General features: G+C 39.7%; 2 protein-coding genes across 3 annotated transcripts; one reads left to right on the top strand and one right to left on the bottom strand.

Annotated features, from left to right (window-relative positions):
• Positions 1 to 1,538: 1,538 nt before the first annotated feature.
• LOC126613866 (40S ribosomal protein S7-like) lies at positions 1,539 to 3,055 on the bottom strand. The gene is made up of 3 exons (XM_050281487.1): positions 2,852 to 3,055; positions 2,690 to 2,749; positions 1,539 to 2,103 (listed from the first exon to the last, which is right to left on the bottom strand). Exons 1-3 carry the CDS (start codon positions 3,053 to 3,055, stop codon positions 1,564 to 1,566), a joined length of 804 nt encoding a protein of 267 aa, XP_050137444.1. The 3' UTR covers positions 1,539 to 1,563.
• Positions 3,056 to 13,807: 10,752 nt separating this feature from the next.
• LOC126626992 (uncharacterized) lies at positions 13,808 to 16,403 on the top strand. 2 transcript variants are annotated; one of them, XM_050296414.1, is made up of 4 exons: positions 13,808 to 14,626; positions 14,709 to 14,864; positions 14,940 to 15,418; positions 15,492 to 16,403. In XM_050296414.1, the coding sequence occupies exons 2-4, from the start codon at positions 14,840 to 14,842 to the stop codon at positions 15,831 to 15,833; spliced, it is 846 nt and encodes a 281-aa protein (XP_050152371.1). In that variant the 5' UTR covers positions 13,808 to 14,626; positions 14,709 to 14,839; the 3' UTR covers positions 15,834 to 16,403. The 2 variants fall into 2 exon arrangements, with proteins under 2 accessions (XP_050152371.1, XP_050152365.1); XM_050296408.1 differs by having other exon boundaries at positions 13,808 to 14,864.
• The last annotated feature ends 7,601 nt before the right edge of the window (positions 16,404 to 24,004 follow it).

Genomic DNA, 24,004 nt, shown 5'->3' with positions numbered 1-24,004 from the left:
ATGGTGCAAGAAAACATGTTCTCTAATTTAATGGTGTAAGAAAACATATTCGCCTACATGCGACTGCAACCCTTTTTTTTTTTTTTTTTTTTATATTAGCTACCCAACAAGTCATTCGTTTCTTTTTCCCCAATATCCGAACTTTTGCTTGCACCACACCAGACCAAAGATTCTTTCATAATCCTCCATTTCCCCTTCCCTCCTCCCCTCCTCCCAATTTCAAAACCTAATTGTACTTTTTTTTTTACTGGAAATAGGATAACTTTATTGCAAATTTTTGTAGAGGATATTATAGCTTTATTCCCCAAATTTTAATGCAACATCCTGCATGAGGAATATGTATACAAATACCTCAATGAAAGAATTTAAACTAGGGTATTAGAGACTGATTGCATAAGCTCAACTCAGTTAATGATGAGTGAGGTTTTGACTTCATTTTTTAGAGATTACAAGATAAGTTGGTTACAGTATAAACATATATCATATTACAAGTGAATTCAAATTTCAAATACAAACTGACGTATTCTAAGAAGAGAGAGGAGAGTTCCTCGACAATGGCAGAGAAGATGATGACGGGATAGTGTAAGGAGCGAGAGAGGAGGCGGAAATGAAATGGGATTGCTGGAGGTGGGTTTTTCACTTTAATAAGCCCCTGTTGTAATATATATTGGGTTGCCTCATGACCTTGAACGGTTCCTGAGAGAGAGAGAAGCTGCTATTTTGGGATGCACGGACAATTTTCATGCTATTAGCAAATATTACTACGAAAAGCCCGCAAATATTTTAGAGAACATGAAATTAGAGAAACCGCGTAGAAGTGTAAAATTAGAGAAACCACGTAGAAGTCTAAAATATTCGCCTACATGCTTGTAGCAAGTATGGTCATCTAAATTAATGGTGTAAGAAAACATGTTCTCTAATTTAATGGTGTAAGAAAACATATTCGCCTATATACGACTGCAACTTTTTTTATTTTTATTTATTAGCTACCCAACAAGTCATTCGTTTCTTTTCCCCCAATTTCCTAGCTTTTGCTTGCACCACACCAGGCCAAAGCTGCTTCCACAATCCTCAATTTCCCCTTCCCTCCTCCCCTTCTCCCAATTTCAAAACCTAATTGTACTTTTTTTTTTACTGGAAATAGGATAGCTTTATTGAAATTTTTTGTAGAGGATATTATAGCTTTATTCCCCAAATTTTAATGCAACTTTAGCCGTGAATCAGGTTGCATATTCGTCATTCCAAAAGTAACTAGGCATATGAAAAGGGGCTTTTAGATATGCAACTTTATTCCCCAAATTTTATAACTAATCAGGTCGTTATCGGGTCACAAAAAAAAAAAAAAATTGTGGATGTGAAGTTCTTTTTTTTGTTTTTGTTTTTTGATGATTATAAATCCTTCGATTAAGAAAACAGAATGAAAATACGCGCTAATAATGTAGAGAACAAAATCCGTCAAAGGCTATCCTAAAACCATGTCCTCAACATCAAAATTTTAAATCGTCTGCCAGCTCAACTGCAGTTCTTCAGGTAAACCAAATATTTCTATGCTTCGGTGATTGGTTACTCGAACACAACATCCTTTCCTGAAAGCTTCCGGTAAACAGCAGGGAAGCTCTCCAGCTTGTACTCGGTGTTGTTTCGTTCCTTGGGGTCCAAGAATACCTTCATTGTCTTGGATCCATCCAGACAGTATCTGATGCGCTTTCCAATAATCTCAGCAGGCAACACAACATCTTCCAACATTGCTTCATGCACAGCAGTTAGTGTACGACTGCGGGGACGTTGAGCAGCTGACCCTTTCTTAGGAGGCCTCACAATCCTACGTGTGGCAATCAGGATCACATCCTTCCCACTGAACTTCTTCTCAAGCTCCCTCACGAGGCGAACAAGGATCTTGCGATAAGCCTTCCTAAGCCTATAGGGCACATGGATAACCGCGGCCTTCTTGCTTCCATACGCATCAACTTGAATTGCTGAGTTGATATAGAGATCCTTCAGGTCACTCTTCAGCTCCTGATTTGTGTTTTCCAAATCAAATACTGCTTGAGCAACCGACTCTTCAAATTCAGTCGGCTCAGTATTGTTATCCTTGGAAATCTTCTGGAATTTTACGGCTTAACTTTTCTGTATTCCATAATCCCGAATAAAAGTACATACAATCCTTGTTACAAAAGGAAACAAAAAATAATAAAGGACACAATATCCTTCCTAAAACATGACTCTAATAATTACAAAATATTTACATTCCTTTTCTCCTAAAATATAGACTCACGCCAATACTCCCCCTCAAGTTGGAGCATAGATGTTAAGGAAAACATGCCCAACTTGATAAGTGAGTCATCGAACTAATGAAAAGGGCTTGAAAACTTTGAGTTTTAATGATAAGGACAAAATAAAGGGTAAAATGAATAGTACCAGGATTGACTTTTTAGTGTAAAAATGTGGTTTTTCATTAAAGTAAACAGTACCGGGTGCTTTTCGTTAAAGTTCCCATGTTAAGGAAAACATGCCCAACTTGATAAGTGAGTCATCGAACCTCCTACTACACACGGTATGAGTAAGGATATCCGCAAGTTGTTCCTCTGAGTTCACGAACGGTATTGACACCATCTTCTTTTCCAGCTTTTCTTTGATAAAATGTCTATCAACCTCAACATGCTTGGTCCTGTGACCTGTCATGCTGTACCGGATTCTCAGCTATTTCTCTAGTAAACTTATTGTCACAATACAATTTCATCGCCTCTTTCTGTGTAAAACCAAGACCCCAAAGCAACTTTCATAGCCAAAGGATCTCACACACACCATGTGTCATACCCTTATACTCGGCTTCGGTAGAGGATCGTGATACCACATTCTGCTTCTTGTTCAGCCACGTAACTAAATTACCTCCAACAAATGTGAAATACCCAGATGTAGATCGTTTGTCAGTCACATCACCTTCCCAATCAACATCAGTAAATCCCTCGATCCTCATATGTCCATGATGTTCATACAAAATTCCCTTTCCCGGGGCAGACTTTAAGTATGCCAAGATTCTCATTACTGCCGCCATATGATCCACACTTGGTGAGTGCATAAACTAACTAACCACACTTACGACATAGGCAATATCTGGACGAGTGTGAGACAAATAAATCAGTCTCCCCACTAGCCTTTGATATCTACCTTTGTTAACCAGTTCCTGATCTAGATAAATCCCCAAGTAATGTTTCTCTGTGATGGGAGAGTCCACAGGTTTACATCCCAGCATGCCTGTTTACTTTAATAAATCTAGAAAATATTTACGTTGAGACAAGAAAATACCTCTAGACGACTGGGCGACTTCCACTCCAAGGAAATATTTCAAATCTCCCAAATTCTTCATCTCAAATTCAGCGGCAAGATTTTTTTCTAATTTCATCATCTCATCTGAATCATCACCCATTATTATCATGTCATTCATATAAATAATTAAGGCCGTCACTTTACCACTTCTCCATTTCACAAATAACGTGTGATCAGAGTGACTTTGATAATACCCAATCTTCCTCATAACTTGAGTGAATCTACCAAACCATGCACGAGGTGATTGCTTAAGCCCGTAAAGTTACTTTCGCAACCTACATACTTCGGTTTTCCTTCCAGCATTATACCCCAGAGGAAAATCCATATATACTTCTTCTTTCAGGTGCCTATGAAGAAAAGCATTTTTTACATCAAACTGTTTCAGTTGCCAATTCAAATTTGCAGCTAAAGAAATAAGAACTCGTACTGTATTCATCTTCGCTACTAGAGAAAAGGTTTCCTGATAATCAACACCATAAGTTTGTGTATAACCCTTTGCTACTAATCTTGCTTTATACCTGTCCATTAATCCATATGCCTTGTATTTGATTGTAAAGACCCATCTACACCCGACCAGTTTTTTTCCTTTTGGTAGCTCTGTTACCTTCCACGTATCATTCTTATGCAGTGCCATCATTTCTTCATCCATTGCAGCAGCCCATTTAGGATCCTTCAAGGCCTCATCAACTCGGGTTGGTGCTTGGATTACTTCCACATTATTCACCCAGGCTTGATGTTATGGTGCAAGGTTCAAGCATGACACATAATTAGCTATTGGATACTTCACATTTCTTTCAGGAGAAAACCTGTCAGGAGGAACACCACGATTTTGCCTTGGCGGCAACTTATATGTACTCATAATATTATCTGGATTAGTTACATGAGCATTAGTTTTGCTTACCTCAGGAATATTCAGAGAAGACACATTGGGTGGCATTATTGAGCTCGAGAGAAAGAGGGGTACGGGTCGGGTTCAACAACTACTGGTTCGGCAGACTCCTGCCGGTACTCTGCATCATACTCAACAGACTGTTGCCGAGAAGCATCAACTGTTTTGGTGCCCGGCAGCTGAACAGTAGTCCAATTTTCAACAGGCTATTGCTGAGAACCCTCACTATCTTCATTGTATTCATTCTCGGTAGTGTCTTGCCAAGAGCCTTCACAATTTTTGTTTTCAACACACGCTCCCCCTGAGCTACATATTACATTATCTGGTATCTCCAACCACCTAAGATCACCACTAGTATTCTCCTCTTGGTGATCAGAAGGTGATGGAATCGAAGCATAAAAATACTTGGATTCCAAGAAAGTAACATCCATGGTCACATACATGTGGCGAGTTTCAAGGTGCTAGCGCTTATACCCTTTCTATTGGGGAGCAAACCCAAGAAAGACACACCGGATAGCACATGGATCTAATTTACTACAATGAATCTTGTGAATATGAAAATTGGCTACACATCCAAACACACGAGGAGTGAGAGTATTAGTGGACACTATGGGAACAAATTATGTCAACACTTGGAGAGGTGTACGAAAGTCCACAACCCAGGATGGCATACGGTTAATCACATACACGACATAGGTAACAGCTTCAGGCTAAAACCGTTTAGGCACGGACGCACCAATAAGTAAGGCACGAGCAGTTGCTAAGATATGACGATTTTTCCTCTCAGTAACCCTATTTTGTTGCAGAGTATGTGGACATGTAGTTTGATGAATAATTCCATGATCTTGTAGAAACCGGGATAACTTAGAATTTATGTACTCTCCACTATTGTCAAAACACAAAACTTTAATATCAGAAGAATACTGAGTCTTAACCATTTGTTGAAACAAACGAAACACATCACAAACCTCACTTTTATTTTTCAACACATACAACCACGTCATACGAGTGCAATCATCCACGAAAGTAACAAACCACCTAATTCTTGTAGTAGTACTAATAGGGGAAGGCCCCCACACATCAGAGTGTACTAGCGCAAACGGAGAAAACATCAGAGTGTACTAGCACAAACGGAGAAGATCTTCTAATCATACTTGGAGGGAATGAAGCACGATGACTTTTGGCTAAAATACATACTTCACATTTCAATTCTTAGTCTTTAATACCACTGAACATATTAGGTAATATATGTTTCAAATAACCAAACGATGCATGCCCCAAACGATGATGCATTAACAATACCTTATGTAGATTACTATTACGTGATGCATGAACCAAATTAGCTCTTCCAGGAACCACGTCATCCATATAATATAGCCCCTCTCTCTTAGTGCCACACTCAATGATCTCTCTTGTCTGAATATCCTGAAGCAAGCAAAATGAAGGATATATTAATACAACACAATCCAATTGTTCAGTGACTTGAGGTACAGACAATAAGTGATGGGACAACGATGGAACCAATAAACAATTATGTAAGGGAAGAGAGGGTGTAAGAGACATTGTTCCCGCTCCAACAACATCAGCAGTAGTACCATTGGCAGTTGCCACACACTTTCTATAAGGATCTTTCATGGACTGAAACAAAGTTCTATCATACGTCATATGATCTGTTGCACCGGAATCTAAAATCCAACCGGTATTGGTCATTGTAATAACACCTGCACAACAATCTTTATACACTGCACATCACAGACAAAACAACAAGTACGCACAACCACACTGCACAAGCATTGCTCACGTCATAGCAAGCAATAAAAAAAACAAGGTAGAATGGGAACAACCCACTTGATGAATTAATGCTTGCTACCTGATTGCAGCAGCAAATACCTTTACTTTTCTTTTTCTTATTTTTGTGTGTTTTTTTTTGTTTTGGTCAACAAAGCAACAAACAATCACAGCAATTACGAAACAATTGCAGACTGCAACACTAGAAGATCACAGCAAAGAAAACACGCTCATGAAATTCACACAGTACAAAAATAAGGTGGTAGCACATCACAACTTTCCACGCAACAACTCTAATTAGAGAACACAATCAATACCTTAGCAGCCTCAAGTATTTGTATGGTAGCAGACAAGTAGCTGACAACTACACACTGCAAGTTAATACACGGTACACTTACAAAAGCACAACACAACACACAGCAACAGCAAGATCACGCTGCTGAAAATACAATATACACGGCCTGATCGATTTCTGCAACAAGCAGCGCAGGAACAAGTCGACCGAACACAGCAACTGAAGAAAATATTGTTTTACAGTTTCTAAGGTTATAGCAAACTTGGCGCTGATGCCAAATAGAATTTTACGGCTTAACATTTCTGTATTCCATAATCCTGAATAAAAGTACATACAATCTTTGTTACAAAAGGAAACAAAAAAAATAATAAAGGACAAAATATCCTTCCTAAAACATGACTTTAATAATTACAATATATTTACATTCATTTTCTCCTAAAATATAGACTCACACCAATAGTATACATTTTGGCAAAGTCTGACTCGAGGAGAATCTAGAGCCGAAGCGACTTCTGCTTTTGAGTGACAGAAAACCCAAGAGCTCTGGCTTCGACGGGTGATGTGAAGTCCTTTATTGTCTTGTAAGTCAGGTCCATTGTATTTTGATGCAACATATCTGGTCAAGATCCAATCATTCAAAGGAAGGACCAGTTTTGGCTTCTGCTTGCAGCAATCTCTCTCTTTTGTTACAATTTTATCAAGAGATGAATACGAAAATTCTACTCTGCTATACGTTGGAGATTTTTGTTATGTAGTACCTTCATTACTTGTATTTCCATGACGTCTTACACCATCTCTCCAGGGTAATCTCTATCCGGGGCACAAATAATAACCTCTTCAAGTGGAACATTTGAGCTCGGTTTCTTCAGACCAGGTTTACCTTCAAACTATTACATAGGAATTTGGTACACAAATCAAAGTGCTCAAATCATTAATACCGCAGTTTGGGTCGCAAACAGAAAACAACCTGTTTCTGAACTGAAACTTTCAGTATTAGAACTTGCCGAAAATGGAAATTTGACCTTAAGTAGCCTTCCAAAGTTGCACTATGGTCGCTTCTTAACAATGGGAACTTTGTCATAATAGATGCATTTGATTCATATGTTGTTATATGGCAGAGTTTCGATCACTCGTCGGATACTTGGCTGCCGGCTGCTGAGCTTGGATACAATAATCGCACCAAGAGAAAACTAATTCTTACATTCTGGAGAAACGTGCAAAATCCTACACCTAGTCCTTTTTCTTTTGAGCTAGATGAATTATTTTTTAATTTATGTGACTATACTGATGCCTTTATAAGAGGCACACTTGAAGTCAATGGTCAGCTCACATTTTATGCCTGGTACCAAGACTTCAGGGGATGAGATCAGATTTCATTTGAACCATCGGATGAATGTGAGGTTAATATGTCGTGTGGTGCTTTTAGTATTTGCATCCAGCTATGGTATCCTCATTGTCATTGCCTCGAAGGATATGAAATCAAAGTTGGGGAAAATTGGATGCTAGAGGACTTCTCAGATGGCTGTGTGAGGAAAATTCCTTTTCACTGCAGTCTTGATGACTCATTTTTGGCGATAACTAGGGTTGAATATTCTCAGCACTTCAAGGAAATTTTCCATGTAAGCATTGATCAATGCAGATTAGAATGCTTAATGTTGATGCACACAATCAGTGAGGACTTTGGTACAACAGAAAGTGTTAAATTTGTGACCTTCGTTAGATTGCTCCGGTCACTAGTGTGGATAAGTATGTAAATGGATAGGGACAGGGAAGCAAACACAAGATGTACGTGGTTCACCCAAATTGGTTACGTTCACGGAGTAGAGGAGTTCTCATTAATTGTGAAGGGTTTACACAAGTACATAGGTTCAAGCTCTCATTTAGTGAGTACTAGTGAATGATTTAGTATAAATGACATTAGGAAATATTGTGGGAGAATGATCTCCTTTTATAGAAGAGAGTTTCTAGCTTTGTTCTGACATTGACACGTGTCGTGTTGTGATTGGCTTCTGATGTTGACACGTGTCGCGCTATGATTGGCCCCCTGGTTAGAGGGAAACTCTTCTGGGTCCTTGATGGTATAACGTGGATCAGTGCTCAATAGTTTCAGGATTGGTCAAGTATGGTACAAACAGTGCTCCCCTAAGTTCCTGAGTGAGGGAATCCCTTCGGTTGGGGACTTGCAAGATTCAAGCCGCTGAGTAATCACGAAACTTCTAAGTACCGAAGTGTGGTATCGTTTTCACTTACCTTATCTGTCTCATAGGTAGATGTGGCATCTTCTCTGGAAGTACTTTTTCTCTATCCAATGGTGGTATCTTTAACCGATGGAGATGCACAAGGTAATGTATCAATTTCACTTGAAGCTTACTTGTAGTTTCAGGCTTGGTCAAACGTGATACAAACCATGTAGTAGGAGTCCCTAAGTTGCCAAACTAAGAGATCTGCCGAAAAAGGTGACAGACAAGGTAAGCAATCAAAGCTCCTAGCAATCAGTCCTAGATCAGAAGTTTGATTACGAGTTCCGGCTGATTGTTCTCATTCTCTCTATCTTGCAGGCAACATGAAGGATAAAGAGAAGAAAAAGGAGAAGAGATGATATGAGATACTTTTGCTTTTGAAGAAGTAACTTTCCACAAGCTTATTCTTGAACTAGGCTGGAGGGTTTTCTGGTTTCCTCCAGAGTATAAGGCCGACTCAAGAATTTGAGGGTCAAAACAAGTCCATCAAATCAAGAGTGCATTCGACCTTGATGATATGAGATACTTTTGCTGTTGACAAAGTAATTGATGAATTGGCACGTGTTCTGTTGCGCTTGTGTCCACATGCTTCCTTGTATCCTTTTCACTTGCCTTATCTGTTCCTTAGGTAAATGTGGTATCTTTTCTGGAAGCATAAAATGTTGAAGATGAGTACTCGAGAGCAATGCCAGGTAAGTAATCAGGCAAGGAGTTCCAGGCAGTTAGTTCCTGACTGGAAGCTTGATTCCAAGTGCTGACTGATTGCTCTCTTTCTCCTTATTTTGCAGGTAAGAACAAGGCCAAAGGAAAATACAGGGAAAAAGCATGATATGGGATACTCTTGCTTTTAACCCTGATGATATGAGATATTTTTGCTCTGGTGTAGCTTGTTTGCAGAGGTATATCGGAGGGAAAAGAAGCTGAGTATTTCGAGAGACTCTGCTGAGAGTGCCCTCTCGAATGTGAAGAAAAGTTGAGCATTTTTTTTAATTGCAGGTCTGCCTGGCTGTGGAGGATGGAGGTCAACATATATAGGAATTGTCCCAACAGCGAGTGGTAACGCTGTTCCTTTACCCTTCTTGGTTATAGTAATGTAGTGGGATCTGCAAGATTCATGTGTTTTAACTTTGTCAGAACACTTTGAAAAAAGTGGTTTGTGGTATCTGGAAAGCTGATGTTACGTGTGAAGATTGCAGACAAGCTTTATCCAAGGAAATCTGGCTCTCGAAGTTCGGAGAGCGGTGCCTCTTCGATTTTTGAACAAGCAATCCTGTCGGGGATCTAGCTCTCAAGATTCAGAGAACGGTGCCTCTTTGATTTTTTAGAAAACAAACCTGTTGGGAGTCTGGCTCTTGAGATTCGGAGAGCGGTGCCTCTTCGATTTTTGAGAAAGTAATCCTGTTGGGAGTTTGGCTTTTGAGATTCGGAGAGCGGTGCCTCTTCGATTTTTGAGAAAGTAATCCTGTTGGGAGTCTGGCTCTCGAGATTCGAAGGGTGGTGCCTCTTTGATTGTTGAGCAAGTAATCTTGTTGGGAGTTTGACTCTGGAGATTCGGAGAGCGGTGCCTCTTTGATTTTTAAGCAAGCAATGTTGTTGGGAGTGTTTTCTCGAATGTGAGTAAAGGTTAGGCATTTTTGCCAGTCTGCCTTGCCACAGAGCATGGAGGTTGACACAGATAGAGACTTTCCAGTTATCAAGCAGTGGTGTTGTTCCTTTACCCTTGTGAGTAATAGTATGGTAGCTGGACCTTCAAAATTTATGTGTTTAAACTTTGTCAGAGATCTTTTGCAAAGTTATCTGTGGTACTCGAGAAGCCGATGTTGCATGTAGGGATTGTCGACATATTTTACTCAGGAAAATTTGCTTCTCGAAATCCGGTAAGTGGTGCCTCTTTGATTTTTAAACAAACAACCCTGCTGCCCTTTCTTTTATAGGGGCACTAATTATGTGCAAAAAGTACATTCAGAGAGTTATTGCTTGTAGGAATTTTCCCCTAATTTTCGTACTTCAGAGACAACATATGGCGCACATCCTTCTTATCCCCTACTGGTCCTCTTACCATTAGGGACTCTGTGATGAAGAATGATATGACCGTTGCGGTGGTGGCCAAGAACCTTTTCACTCATAAAGATAACAGACTACTTTCTAAACAGTCTGATGAGTTGGCTGTTAAGAGGATTATCTGGCTTTCAGTGTTCAGTGTGCAGGTTCTGTGTCTAATATGTCACAACGTCTATTTGCTCGAACCCGCCAAGTTGAATCATTGGCGGCTGAAGTGATAAGTCTCAAACATGAGATGAGAGGGCTCAAGCATGAGAATAAACAGTTGCACAGGCTCGCACATGACTAAGCTACAAACATAAAGAGGAAGCTTGACCAAATGCAGGAATCTGATGGTCAGATTTTACTTGATCATCAGAGGTTTGTGGGTTTGTTCCAAAGACATTTATTGCCTTCGTCTTCTGGGGTTGTACTGCGTAATGAAGCTCCAAATGATCAACCTCTGATGCCACATCCTTCTGGGGTTCTGTCCAGTATTGAGGCTCCGAATGATCATCCTCCGGTGCCTTTTCTTTCTAGGGCTCTACCAACTGCTGAGACTTCTCATGAGCAACCTTTGTGAATGCTCTTTTTTGTTTGTTTATTTTGACTCATGTATATGTACATATTTGTAACTTATCGGAGATATCAATAAATAAGCTTTGCTTCATTTCAACGTATTATGTTAAATACACCAAAGCCTTCTTCACTAAGTTCTTTGAATTTTTTTTCTTTTGTTGAAACTTGTATGTTGAAGCTTTGTGAGTGAAACATGTATATTGAGGTAGTGCTCCCTTAATTTCCTGAGTAAGGAAAACTTCTTGGTTGGAGACTTGAAAAATCCAAGTCACTGAGTGGTCGTGAGACTTCCGAGTATCAAGGTGCAGTAGCATATGGTAGGAGTCCCCCAAGTCTCCAGTCGAGGGAGTTGACGAATGAGGCATTTCCTTTCTAAGTGGTAGCCCAAAACTCCTCTTTCATATATATTTGTTATGAAAGTTGTTAGGCCCAAAGAAGAGGAGGCCTAGGCAATTTTATTTTATTTTTTCGAATTTTCGAATTTTCAAATTTCTGAATATATATATATATATATATATATATATATATATATATATATTTTAAGCTTTGTAGGCAAAGCTTTGGTGTTGAAGCTTTGTAGGTGAAGCTTTGAGGTTGAAGCTTTGTTGGGTACCATGAATTGATTTTGCTTCACACTATCTTGATCAAGAGTGTGTGAAGCTTTTATAGGTGAAGCTTTTGTGTTGAAGCTTTATAGGTGAAGCTTTTGTGAATGAAGCTTTTGTAGGTGAAGCTTTTGTGTTGAAGCTTTTGTGGGTGAAATTTTTGTAAGTGAAGCTTTTGTGGGTGAAGCTTTTATGTTGAAGCTTTGTAGGTGAAGCTTTGGAGTTGAAGCTTTGTAGGTGAAGCATTTGTGTTGAAGCTTTGTAGGTGAAGCATTTGTTGGTGAAGCTTTGGAATTGAAGCTTTTGTGGGTGAAGCTTTGGAATTGAAGCTTTTGTGGGTGAAGCTTTGGAATTGAAGCTTTGTAGGTGAAACTTTGGTATTGAAGCTTTGTAGGTGAAACTTTGGTGTTGAAGCTTTGTAGGTGAAGCTTTGGTTTTGAAGCTTTTGTGGATGAAGCTTTTGTGTTGAAGCTTTGTAGGTGAAGCTTTGGAGTTGAAGATTTGTAGGTGAAGCTTTTATGTTGAAGCTTTATAGGTGAAGCTTTGGAGTTGAAGCTTTTGTAGGTGAAGCTTTGGAGTTGAAGCTTTGTAGGTGAAGCTTTAGTGTTGAAGCTTTGGTGTTGAAGTTTTTGTTGGGTACCATGAATTAATTTTGCTTCACACTATCTTGATTAAGATAGTGTGAAGCTTTTGAGAATTTGTAGTTGTCTTCCATTGATGAAGCTTTGTTAAATTTCCCAATTTCCTTTTTTTTTTGGGAAAATTAGAAATTTGAAAATGTGGGAGAGACAACATGTACAAATTTTGCTTCCACACTGTTGAGCAAGTGATTGTGATGCAAGCCACACCTTGTAGTAGTCGAAGGTTTGGATGAACCATATAAATTGAATTTGCTTCGAACAATCTTGATCAAAAGTGTGTGAAGCTTTCTACGAGTTGTAGTTACCCTTCATTGATGAAGCTTTTGTTGGTACCATAAATTGATTTTGCTTCACACTGTCTTGATCAAAAGTGTGTGAAGCTTTTGAGAATTGTGGTTGAACTCCTTTGATGAGGCTTTTGTTGGCACCATAAATTGGTTTTGCTTCACACTGTCTTGATCAAGAGTGTGTGAAGCTTTTGAGAATTGTAGTTGCCCTCCATTGATAAAGCTTTTGTTGGCACCATAAATTGGTTTTGCTTCACACTGTCTTGATCAAGAGTGTGTGAAGCTTTTGAGAATTGTGGTTGCCCTCCATTGATGAAGCTTGTTGGCACCATAAATTGGTTTTTGCTTTACACTGTCTTGATCAAGAGTGTGTGAAGCTTTTGAGAATTGTGATTGAACTCTTTTGATGAAGCTCTTGTTGGCACCATAAATTGGTTTTGCTTCACAATGTCTTGATCAAGAGTGTGTGAAGCTTTTGAGAATTGTGGTTGCCCTCCATTGATGAAGCTCTTGTTGGCACCATAAATTGGTTTTGCTTCACACTGTCTTGATCAAGAGTATGTGAAGCTTTTGAGAATTGTGATTGCCCTCCATTGATGAAGCTCCTGTTGGCACCATAAATTCGTTTTGCTTCACATTGTCTTGATCAAGAGTGTGTGAAGCTTTTGTGAATTATGGTTGAACTCTTTTGATGAAGCTAATGTGTTCACCTCCTCCTTTTTTTTTCTGGATTTTTTTTAATTTTTTTTAGGGAGAGAAAGGGTGTTGCAAGTTTAAATTTTCAAAACTCCCTAGCTTGTGTGGAAGTTTGAAGACTTTCCATGTGGGGTTTTCTCATGGTTTGAATTTTGAATTTTGAATTTCTATGGCCATGTTGAACCCTATAAGAATGATAAGTTTCCAATCTTTTCATTGTCTTCATTTGCTCATTTTATAGTGATTATTGGAGACAGAGTGCTCTTATAGTTGAGAGGGATTCCGGCATTGCTTTGCACTATCTTCAGATTGGTAGTCTTCTCCACTAGATTGCATGCTTTCATTCTTGTTGAATTGTTTGAGTGTTCATGTATTTGGTTGAGAATATAATGAACTGATTGAGTTTTTCTCCGTGCCCTAGGAACTTCCTTATGGTTCGATCTTTCATGTGGTGATAGAGTTTTTTTTTGTTTGTTGTAGATGTTAGAGTTTGGAAGTCCTAGTGATAAGGGCTCCCCTAACTCCAACTCTAGGTTTGAGCTTGCAATGTTGGAGTCTTCAGGGCTTTTGTTGGAGTCTTGTACAAAAAATTCGAGATTGGGTGATCTTTGCAATTGTCAAGCTTTAGCCAATATTGGTTCTTCCTTCTTCATGTTAGTGGTTGAGGGGGTTGTTTATTACGGCATACCCATATTTCGCTCTGAGTCCACAGTAAACCATTTAGTGCAAAACTTGTTAGATAGCGAAAAACAGCTTGAGGCCCTAAGGCAGTCATGTAGTATCCCTCGTAGTGTAGGAATGCATTTGATGCATCATCAATAAATGTCCTCTGAACCGCCAAAGGGTCATGTTATGTTCTATACCCAGTTATTATTGACTTTATGGGTGAAGCTGCCTTTGCACTTGTGGTTGCAATGGATGTTGTCTTTCATTGGATATGCGTCTGGGCAACTCTACCCTGGTTTTTGGGATACCTTAATCGGGTTTTATATTATTTGGATGGAATGTGGGTTAAGTGAGCCTTCATTTCATCAGTGGTGGTGCTGCTATAAGATGCGCCGGGTGAAAGCGTGCATTGGGTATGCAGAGTGTGCATGTCGGAGTGAGAGAGAGCGTATTGTCTTTGGTAAGAAAAAGGCGTACTGCACTTGGAAAAACCGTTGGTGCTTTCTTTATAATGATTGGGAGTATGATAAAGGTGTTACGCCTGAGCGACGTGTTCCTACTCACTTCCAGACTGTAAGTTGTAATGTATCCCTTGTTTGCATTATTTGCTATTTGTTGTGATTTTCTCTTGCTTCTAACATTTTTCTTCGTGCAGTGACGCGAGGGACCATCAAGTTGTCCGGACGGAAGCTAGTTGACGTAGAGAAGGTGTTGAGGGTGCCCAAAGAGGATAAACATTTAGGCAAGCTTCGACCCTTATTTTGAAAGTACGGTTTCCAGCCCCTAATGTCGGAGTGCCAGAGACGAGCAAGTAAGTTGTGTCTTTCATTTTGCCCCCTCTTTCTTTTACAAAGTTGCATTCCTTACTTTGATTTTTCTTGTTCAGTGGAAAAAGTGGGCAAGAAAGGGAAAACACACATGTTAGTTCCCGTAGACGACATTTTATTTCACAAGGGAGCTCGTAAGCACTGGGTGAGGCCAACCTCTAAACCTAAGTCGCAAGAGGAGGTCCTCAAGATTGCTGCCTCAAAGAAGGCTGAAGCTGAGGCCATCGGGTGTGCTGCTACCATAGTTGCAGAGAAGGAGAGACGACTGTTGCCTTATCTTCTTACCATAAATCCCATATTTCCTTTAACCATGGAGTCTACTGACCAAGAAGGTGGCCCTAGCTCTAGCCGTAAAAGAAAGTACAAGGAAGAGGTTGGCAGCATTCATTGGAAGGACTTGAAAGTTGCCATGCAGCCAAGTAGTTTTAAGTATGTCAATAATTACATGGCAAGACGTCGATCCATTATTGATAAGCTTGGCGAGCAGCTAGATGAGAACGAATCAGATCATGACCAGATGATGAGGCTATTTTCTTATGTAAGTGTTACTCTGTCATTTCTTTGCTTTCTCCCCTCTTTTTCCTGGTAGTGATGATCATCTTGTCATGTAGGTCATGATCGAGTACGATGACAGATTACGAGAGGTCGAGCGGTACAAGGCAAAGTTTAAAGAGAATAAGCAGCTTGTGAATGACGCCAGAAAAACGAGCAAAGCTTTGGCTGATGCCATCCGCCTTAAGGATGAAAACTTTGAGAGTTTGAAGAGGCAGAATGGTGAGAACCTGAGACTCAAGAAACAATTGGAATCGACTAAGGAACAGTTGGAAACAACCATCCTTGAGGTTTCCAAGGTTAAAGGGGAGTTGGATAGTGCCTTGGTTAAGGTTTCTAGGCTGAAGATGAGTTTCCCAACTGAGATGGATGTTGCTGCGCATGAGTTCTTAGGTTCTTAGGCCTTTCACGATGCCTTTAGACCTCACTGCATCCGGGCGGCTAATTTTAAGAAAAGGAAATGGATGACCGTCCTTGAGCGTTATGACAATGGAAGCATTATCTGAAAGTACTGTGATGAGATGGATGAGTACCGACAAAAAGGTGAAGCTTTCGTCCTCGCAGTTGATCCTAGTAGTGATGATGACTCTGATAATGAGGCTAGTATCAGTGAGCAGTCTCAGGAGAGTGAGGATGGTCCTGGAGATGCCGAGGAATGTGGTAATGGCAATGAGGTTGAAACATAGAGTGATATTGTTAGGGGTTCGGCCTCAGATGAGGATGACTCGTAGTGCCCTCTTTTTCTGCATGTACTCTGGATGTATGAGTTTGTTTGTGTGGCATGTGCCATGTACTCTGGATGTACTAGTTTGTTGTTTGTGTGGCATATGCCATGTACTCTGGATGTACTAGTTTGTTGTTTGTGTGGCATGTGCCATGTATTCTGGATGTACTAGTTTATTGTTTGGGTGGCATATGCCATGTACTCTGGATGTACTAGTTTGTTGTTTGTATGGTATGTGCCATGTTGTAAGCTGATAGAAGCATATTTATATGACTTAGTTAACATGTTTTCTTGCATTTACTTAGCTAGTTATTGCTTATAAGAGTGTTTTAAGCCATTTTTGTGTGTTTGTAGGTCCTAATAACAAAGTTGGCAAGAAAAGTGCATTTTGGTGCGTTTTGGAGCAATTTTGGGCTTAAATGGATTGCATGCACATGGAGACATGAGGATGGACGTTTTTTTTAAGCTGGAAATCAACATGTGTGTGTGCAAGTGTGTTGACCTACAACTACAAACATCATAGCTGCCATGTGATGGCAGAAATTGTGTTGGTTGCTAGCTGAAATAATGAAGAGCATATGTGTGCAAATGCAAAGGGGAGCACGGCACATGGAAGAAAGATGGACATCACACACATGCAAAAGAGACACACACATGCAAAGAGGTGCATGCATATGGAGACATGAGGATGCACAGAGAGAAAGGAGCATGGCAGCACACACATGGGAAAGAAAGGCACGACATGGACATAAAGTGTATTGATTTGTGGTTGAAATGAGGAAGAGCATGTGTGTGTGCAAGTGTAACAACTTGTACATGTGGAAATGATGATTAGATGACAAAAAACACACATGAAAAGATGGAGGAATGCACGGACAGCTTGGAGGGCAGAAAATGGGTTGATTTGTGGCTGAAATGATGAAGAGCATATGTGTGTGTGAGTGTAACAGCTAGTACATATGGAGATACAACATAAAGCACGACACATGGAAGAAAATAGGGCATACACACACATGCAAAGTGCATGGACAACTTGGAGGGCAGAGAGACACATGTAAAGTGTGGAGACATCATTCATATACACATGTAAGGGAGACAATTTTGCCGCAAGGAAATGGGGGTCTTTTCTCCTTTAACATTCAGCCATCCATTCTCCTTAAACATACACAAACCACACCATAACAAAACATGACATCTCACAAATCCATTCCCTTCCATCCCCTTGCCGTGAGCTCCATCCACTACACCCATTACATCCACTCATTACACAACACTCACCCACTACACCCATTACATCCACTCATTACCACAACACTCAACCACTACACCTATTACATCCACTCATTACCACAACATATACCACTACCACCTTAATTAGATGGTGGTCCTCTCCCTAGCCTATAAATACATCAACCCTTCACCATAACAGAAAATAAAAAGAAAATCCATCCAAAGACACTACATTTACATCTCACAACTCCATACACTTACACTTTCATTCCTTGGTCGTGAGCACCATCCATTCATCCATTCATTTCCCATATATCTCAAAACACAACTCTATACACTCCCTTCCCTTGGCCGAGACATTCACCAATCCTAAATACATTCATAACCTTTCCATATATCCATACACATCCTTAGACACTTGTGCTGCAACAAGGTGGTGAAAATGAAGGTCCTTGGCGTTTCAAGCTTGAAACTTTGGAGCGTTTTAGGTGTACTTCGTTCTTGCTTTCAATGTCTACTTTGTTATTTTCTGATTTTGTTGCAATTATGAGTAACTAAACCCCCTTTAGCTAGAGGGGAATTCGAAACCATGTTCATGCTTGCAATATGATTTGATTACTTTCAGTTGTGATTCATAAGTTATGAATTCAATTTACTTATCCATTTGAATTAAAACTGATTTATGTGTGTTGGTTGAGAGTGCACGCTTAATTTTCATGCATAACTTTGATGCTAGGATATAAGGGAGTTTCACCTAATCGTTATGAACTTATATTCACAAGTAGTGAAGGTTGCTCGTCATAACCGTGTTAAGTAAATTCTTGGCATAAATTTCATGCAATTCATAGTTATAAGTGTTTCGTCAATGCTTATGATTTTCATAGAACTTAATGACTCTTGCTTGTATCTCTATTATGCAATTCATGTAGGGAACTTGTGGGAATGCTTTGGGTTGTTGTATGCAATCATCCAATTAAATGAAATTAGGAAAATCTGAGGGTTAATTAGTGCATTTCACAGTTAATCTGAGGCGTTGAGAATTCATAGTTTATTGAAAAGCAACTGGAAATCGTTTTGTTTGCAAGTGTGTCATGTGTGGAGAAGAACCTCCTAGCTAGCCTTCCATCCATTCAATTTACTCAAATTCGTGCAGATTTCATTAGTTCTTTAATTTACTTATTTTGTTTTCAAATTCGTCAAAACCAAAACCCCCTTTACCTTGTTGAGTCATATTAGTTAGAAACTGATTTAGTTTGTGTTTTTAAGTATTTCGAACCAAGTTAAAACCAAAATTCGTCCAAAAGTGTGTTTAGAGTCTAAATCTGCCCAGTTTGTGTTTTTAGGTAGATTTGAGCGTTTTTAGCTTGTTTTGAGTTCTTTGAGTTTGTTTTGAATCCTTTGAGTCTAGTTTAGTGTTTTTAACTTTGTTTATATGTTTTTAAGTCAGTTTAAAGGTTATTAGCAAGCCCTCATAATCCTCGGTCCAGAACGATCCCTACTTACATTCTTACTACAATTGATACAAGAGGGTTTAATTTGTGTGTTAAGTTAATTTTCGCATCAAATTTTTGGCGCCGTTGCCGGGGATTGGCAATTTTGCTAATCCCTTGTTATTTCTTTTTGTTTATTTTCATGTGTTTTTGTTCCTAGTTGCTGATTTTACTTGTTTTCTTGTTTTAGGTGGTTTATGACTCGAAGTTCTCAACCTGTTCATAAGCACATCCTTGACTTTGACGACGATTTTCAATGAACTTTGAGACGAGCAAGGAATCAACAAGAAGCCCAACCATCTCAACCTGCACCAGATCTTGAAGAAGACAAAGTAGAAGAGCAAGAGGAGGCCACGACAAGGACTTTTGAAGAAGTCCAAGATATGGCAGTTGACAATCGAACAATCAAGGAGCTTTCCGCTTTGGGATTGGACAATGCTCTGCCTTTATGCATTCAATATCCAAAGGCGGCCCAAAAAAAATCCGACGAGTTTGAATTAAAGTCCAGTTTATTGTATCATATTCCTAAGTTCCATGGGTTGTCCATGGAAGATCCTAATAAACATTTGAAGGAGTTCGAGGTTGTTTGTTCGAGCATGACCCCTGTGAATGTTGATGGGAGCATTCTGAAAATGAAGGCTTTTCCCTTTTCTCTCTTAGAAAAGGCTAAAGATTGGTTGTATGAGCTAGCCCCCGGAACTGTCACATCATGAGAGATTATGAAATGGGCATTTTTGGAGAAGTTTTTCCCAACTTCTCGAGTCATTCTACTACGCAAAAGGATTAGTGGCATTCAGCAAAACCAAGGTGAATCTTTTCCCACTTACTATGAGCGTTTTAAAACCCTTGTTGCTTCATGTCCATAGCACCAGATGAAGGAGGAGCTTCTTCTTCAATATTTCTACGAAGGGCTTCTACCAATTGAACGCCAAATGCTAGACGCCTTAGCGGGAGGAGCTTTGGTGGACAAAACACCCATGGCTGCCAAGACCTTAATTGCTAACCGAGCATTGAATGCTCACCAATATGAAGGCGTTGGTCAAAGGGACACTCCACGGCAACAAGTGAATGAGGTAAGTTCCACATCTGACATTCAATCACAATTAGCTAATCTTACTTCCATTATGTCTCAGATGGCCCCATGAATAAGGATGAAAGAACCAAGTGTATGTGGTGTGTGTTCTATCCAAGGACATGCCTTTGAAAAATGCCCTCAATTGATTGAAAATTGTGGATGGGAAAGCGTCAATGCAATTGGATTTCAAGGCCAAAACCAGCCAAGGAACGATCCATTTTTGAATACGTACAATCCAGGTTGGAGAGACCATCCAAATTTCAAGTGGCGGGAGCCCCAACAACCCCAACAACAAGGAGGCTTTAGGCAGCAACCTCCGGGCTTCTATACCAAGCAATACGCACCAACACAAGCCCCACAACAACCTGCCCAAAACGCATCAGGTACATCTTTAGATAATGACACACTTCTTAAGTTACTCACCAATTTGTCTCGGGCAAGAAAATCAAGCCAAAGCAATGCAAAACCAAGACAAAAAGGTGGACCAAATGGAGAAGCAAATTGGGCAGATTGCGGAGTTTGTAGGACAATTCAGAGAGCAAGGTAAGTTGCCTAGTTCAACCGTTGTCAACCCGAAGGGAGGATTCGAATTTGCAAAAGCCATGAGTTTGCGAAGTTGAAAACAAGTTGGATCTGATCCCCAACCGTCCAATTTACGTTCCAATGAGGTTGAAGAGTTGATAATTGAAGAGGATGAGCAAAGCACCCTCACGGTAAGGGTGGAAACACCTTTGCCGCAGGCCCCAAAAGCTCATAAACCATCCAATTCGGCCAACAAAGGTAAGGAAGTTCCAATTTTGATTAATACTAACGTTATTCCTCCAAATGTACCCTTTCCTCGTAGGTTTATGCAATCAAAGAAGGAGGAGGCTGAAAAGGATATTTTGGAAACGTTTAGAAAAGTTCAAGTCAATATACCACTTTTGGATGCAATTAAGCAAGTTCCAAGGTATGCCAAGTTTTTAAAACAACTTTGCACAACTAGGAAGAGAATTTCGAGCAAGGAGGTTGTCATGGTAAGTGAAAATGTCTCAGCTGTTTTACAACGTAAACTGCCCACTAAATGCAAGGATCAGGGTAGTTTTACCATTCCTTGTGTAATTGGTAATACTCGTTTTGAATCTGCCATGTTAGACTTAGGTGCATCTATAAATGTCATGCCTTATTCAATCTATGCATCTATGCACTTAGGCGAATTGAAAAATGATGGTGTGATTATACAATTGGCCAATATATCTAATGCCTATCCAAAGGGAGTTTTGGAAGATGTTTTAGTGCAGGTCAATCACTTAATCTTTCCAGCGGATTTCTACATGCTTGAAATGGACGAGTTGGACCATTCACCTACATTACCCATCCTCCTTGGACAACCATTCATGAAAATTGCCCATACTAAGATTGATGTGTTTAATGGAACTTTGACGATGGAATTTGATGGGGAAGTTATCAATTTCAATCTTTCTGATTCTATCAAGTATCCTAGTGAGGATCACTCATGTTTTTCTATTGATGTATTTGCTTCTTTGGCGCATGACCATTTTGAACAATTGAATGACGATGCACTTGAATTGGTCATTGCAGGAGGAATGGACATTCAAAACAATGAAGTAGTAACCATGCACCCCCATGGCATGAATGATTTTTCCCTTGCTGTACCCCCTAATGAAGACGTTATTGAGATGGTGGCTGCCTTCGAATCATTGCCACTACAATCTGGTAAGTTTTTGGACCCAATTTCGATTTCAGTTTCGGCTAATAAGTTACTTCCCTCAGTTGTGCAGCCACCTACACTTGAACTTAAGCCATTGCCAAGCCATTTAAAGTACGTTTTCTTGGGCGATGATGAGACATTGCCCGTCATCATCTCAAGCACACTCACGACACATTAGGAGGACAAGTTGGTAAGGGTGCTAAGGGAATACAAAACAGCAATTGGGTGGACATTGGCCGACATAAAATGAATCAGTCCCACCACTTGCATGCATCACATACTTTTGGAGGAAGGGTCTAAAACATCTCGAGAGGCTCAATGCCGACTCAACCCTCCGATGATGGAAGTTGTGAAGAAGGAAATAATCAAGCTTTTAGATTGTGGAGTGATCTATCTTATTTCTGATAGTTGTTGGGTTTCACCCGTTTAATGTGTTCCAAAGAAATCTAGAGTAACTGTGGTGACAAATGCCGAAAATGAGCTTGTGCCTACTCGAATCCAAATAGGTTGGAGGGTGTGTATCGATTACAGGAAGCTCAATGCCACCACTAGGAAAGACCACTTCCTTTTGCCATTTATTGATCAAATGCTTGAGAGGTTAGTGGGTTATGCTTTCTATTGTTTTATTGATGGTTATTCTGGTTATAATCAAATTGTCATAGCACCCGAGGACCAAGAAAAAACCACTTTCACATGCCCCTTTGGTACATTTGCTTATCGTCGCATGCCATTTGGTTTAGGTAATGCACCTGCCACATTTCAAAGATGCATGATAAACATATTTTCTGATTATGTTGAGAAAATTCGTGAAGTTTTTATGGATGATTTTAGCATTTTTGGTGATTCATTTGATGGTTGTATGCATAATCTCAGTTTGATCTTAAAACGATCTGTTGAAACTAACCTTGTTCTCAATTGGGAAAAAGGTCATTTCATGGTTAAACAAGGCATAGTTTTAGGACATATCATCTCTGAAAAAGGAATGGAGGTTGATAAATCAAGGATCGATCTTGTAAGTCACTTACCCTCTCCTACTTCGGTTAGAGAGGTTCCTTCTTTTGATAAATCAAAGATCGATCTTGTACGTCACTTACCCTCTCCTACTTCGGTTAGAGAGGTTCGTTCTTTTCTTGGACATGCAGGTTTCTATCGAAGATTTATAAAAGATTTATCAAAGGTTTCCCAACTTCTTTGCCATCTCTTTAAAAAAGATGTGGCGTTTGACTTCAATAAGGAGTGCACGACATCCTTCAAACAACTCAAGGAGTTGCTGACCACAGCTCCCATTATTGTTCCATTGGATTAGAGCCTTCCTTTTGAGCTCATGTGTGACGTATCCGATTATGCTTTAGGGGCTGCTTTAGGACAAAGGAAGGGTAAGAGGCCGCATGTCATCTACTATGTGTCACAGATGTTGAATGATGCCCAATTAAACTATTCCATAACGGAAAAAGAACTTCTTGTTGTTGTCTTTGCTTTAGATAAATTTCGATCATATTTAATTGGTACTAAAGTAATTGTTTTCACTGATCATGTAGCTTTAAAGTATTTGCTCTCCAAGAAGGAAGCCAAGCCAAGGTTAATTCGATGGATATTGCTTCTTCAAGAGTTCAATATTGAGATTCGAGACAAAAAGGGAAGTGAAAACGTGGTGGCTGACCACCTAAGCCGTATGATGCATAATGAGGAGTCCCTACCCATTACTGAAACGTTTCCTGATGAACAATTGATGTCCATTAAGGTAAGTGAACCTTGGTATGCTGATTTGGTCAACTTTTTGGTGTCTAAACGAATTCTAAGCACTCTCACTAGACACCAACGTAATAAGCTCAGAAATGACGCACGATTTTATGTGTGGGATGATCCATATTTGTGGAAATATTGCCCGGATCAGATTATTCGTCAATGTGTGCATGATTCTGAGTTTCATTCCATTTTAAGCTTTTGTCATACATATGCATGTGGTGGTCACTTTGGCACACAAAGAACAGCACTAAGGTGTTACAATGTGGGTTCTATTGGCCTAGTATCTTTAAGGATGCTAGAACTTTTTGCTTAACATGTGATAAATGCCAAAGAACAGGAAATATAAGTGCAAGGGATCAAATGCCGCAGGTTTCCATCCTCAATGTTGAAATTTTTTACGTTTAGGGTATTGATTTTATGGGTCCTTTTCCTTCATCACATGGCTTCCTTTATATCTTACTTGCTGTGGATTATGTGTTGAAATGGGTGGAAGCAAAAGCCACCCGAACTAATGATTCTCGAGTGGTTGCAGATTTCATTAGAGCTAACCTATTTGCAAGGTTTAGAATGCCAAGAGTAATCATAAGTGATGAAGG

Source organism: Malus sylvestris, chromosome 1 (assembly GCF_916048215.2).
Source record: "Malus sylvestris chromosome 1, drMalSylv7.2, whole genome shotgun sequence".
In the NCBI taxonomy this organism is placed as follows: Eukaryota; Viridiplantae; Streptophyta; class Magnoliopsida; order Rosales; family Rosaceae; genus Malus; species Malus sylvestris.
The sequence above is the reverse complement of the archived record's forward strand: the minus strand, read 5'-3'. Positions and strand labels throughout refer to the sequence as shown.

Bases quoted from the DNA above. Each gene is read 5' to 3' on its own strand.
- LOC126613866 (XM_050281487.1), bottom strand. From the start codon at position 3,055: ATGGCGGCAGTAATGAGAATCTTGGCATACTTAAAGTCTGCCCCGGGA. The intron at 2,750-2,851 runs GTATCACGATCC...GGTTTTACACAG, and splicing joins TGAACAAGAAGCAGAATGTG to AAAGAGGCGATGAAATTGTA. The intron at 2,104-2,689 runs GTACAGCATGAC...GTAAAATTCCAG, and splicing joins GAGAAATAGCTGAGAATCCG to AAGATTTCCAAGGATAACAA.
- LOC126626992 (XM_050296414.1), top strand. From the start codon at position 14,840: ATGTCGGAGTGCCAGAGACGAGCAA. The intron at 14,865-14,939 runs GTAAGTTGTGTC...TTTCTTGTTCAG, and splicing joins GGAGTGCCAGAGACGAGCAA to TGGAAAAAGTGGGCAAGAAA. The intron at 15,419-15,491 runs GTAAGTGTTACT...CTTGTCATGTAG, and splicing joins TGATGAGGCTATTTTCTTAT to GTCATGATCGAGTACGATGA.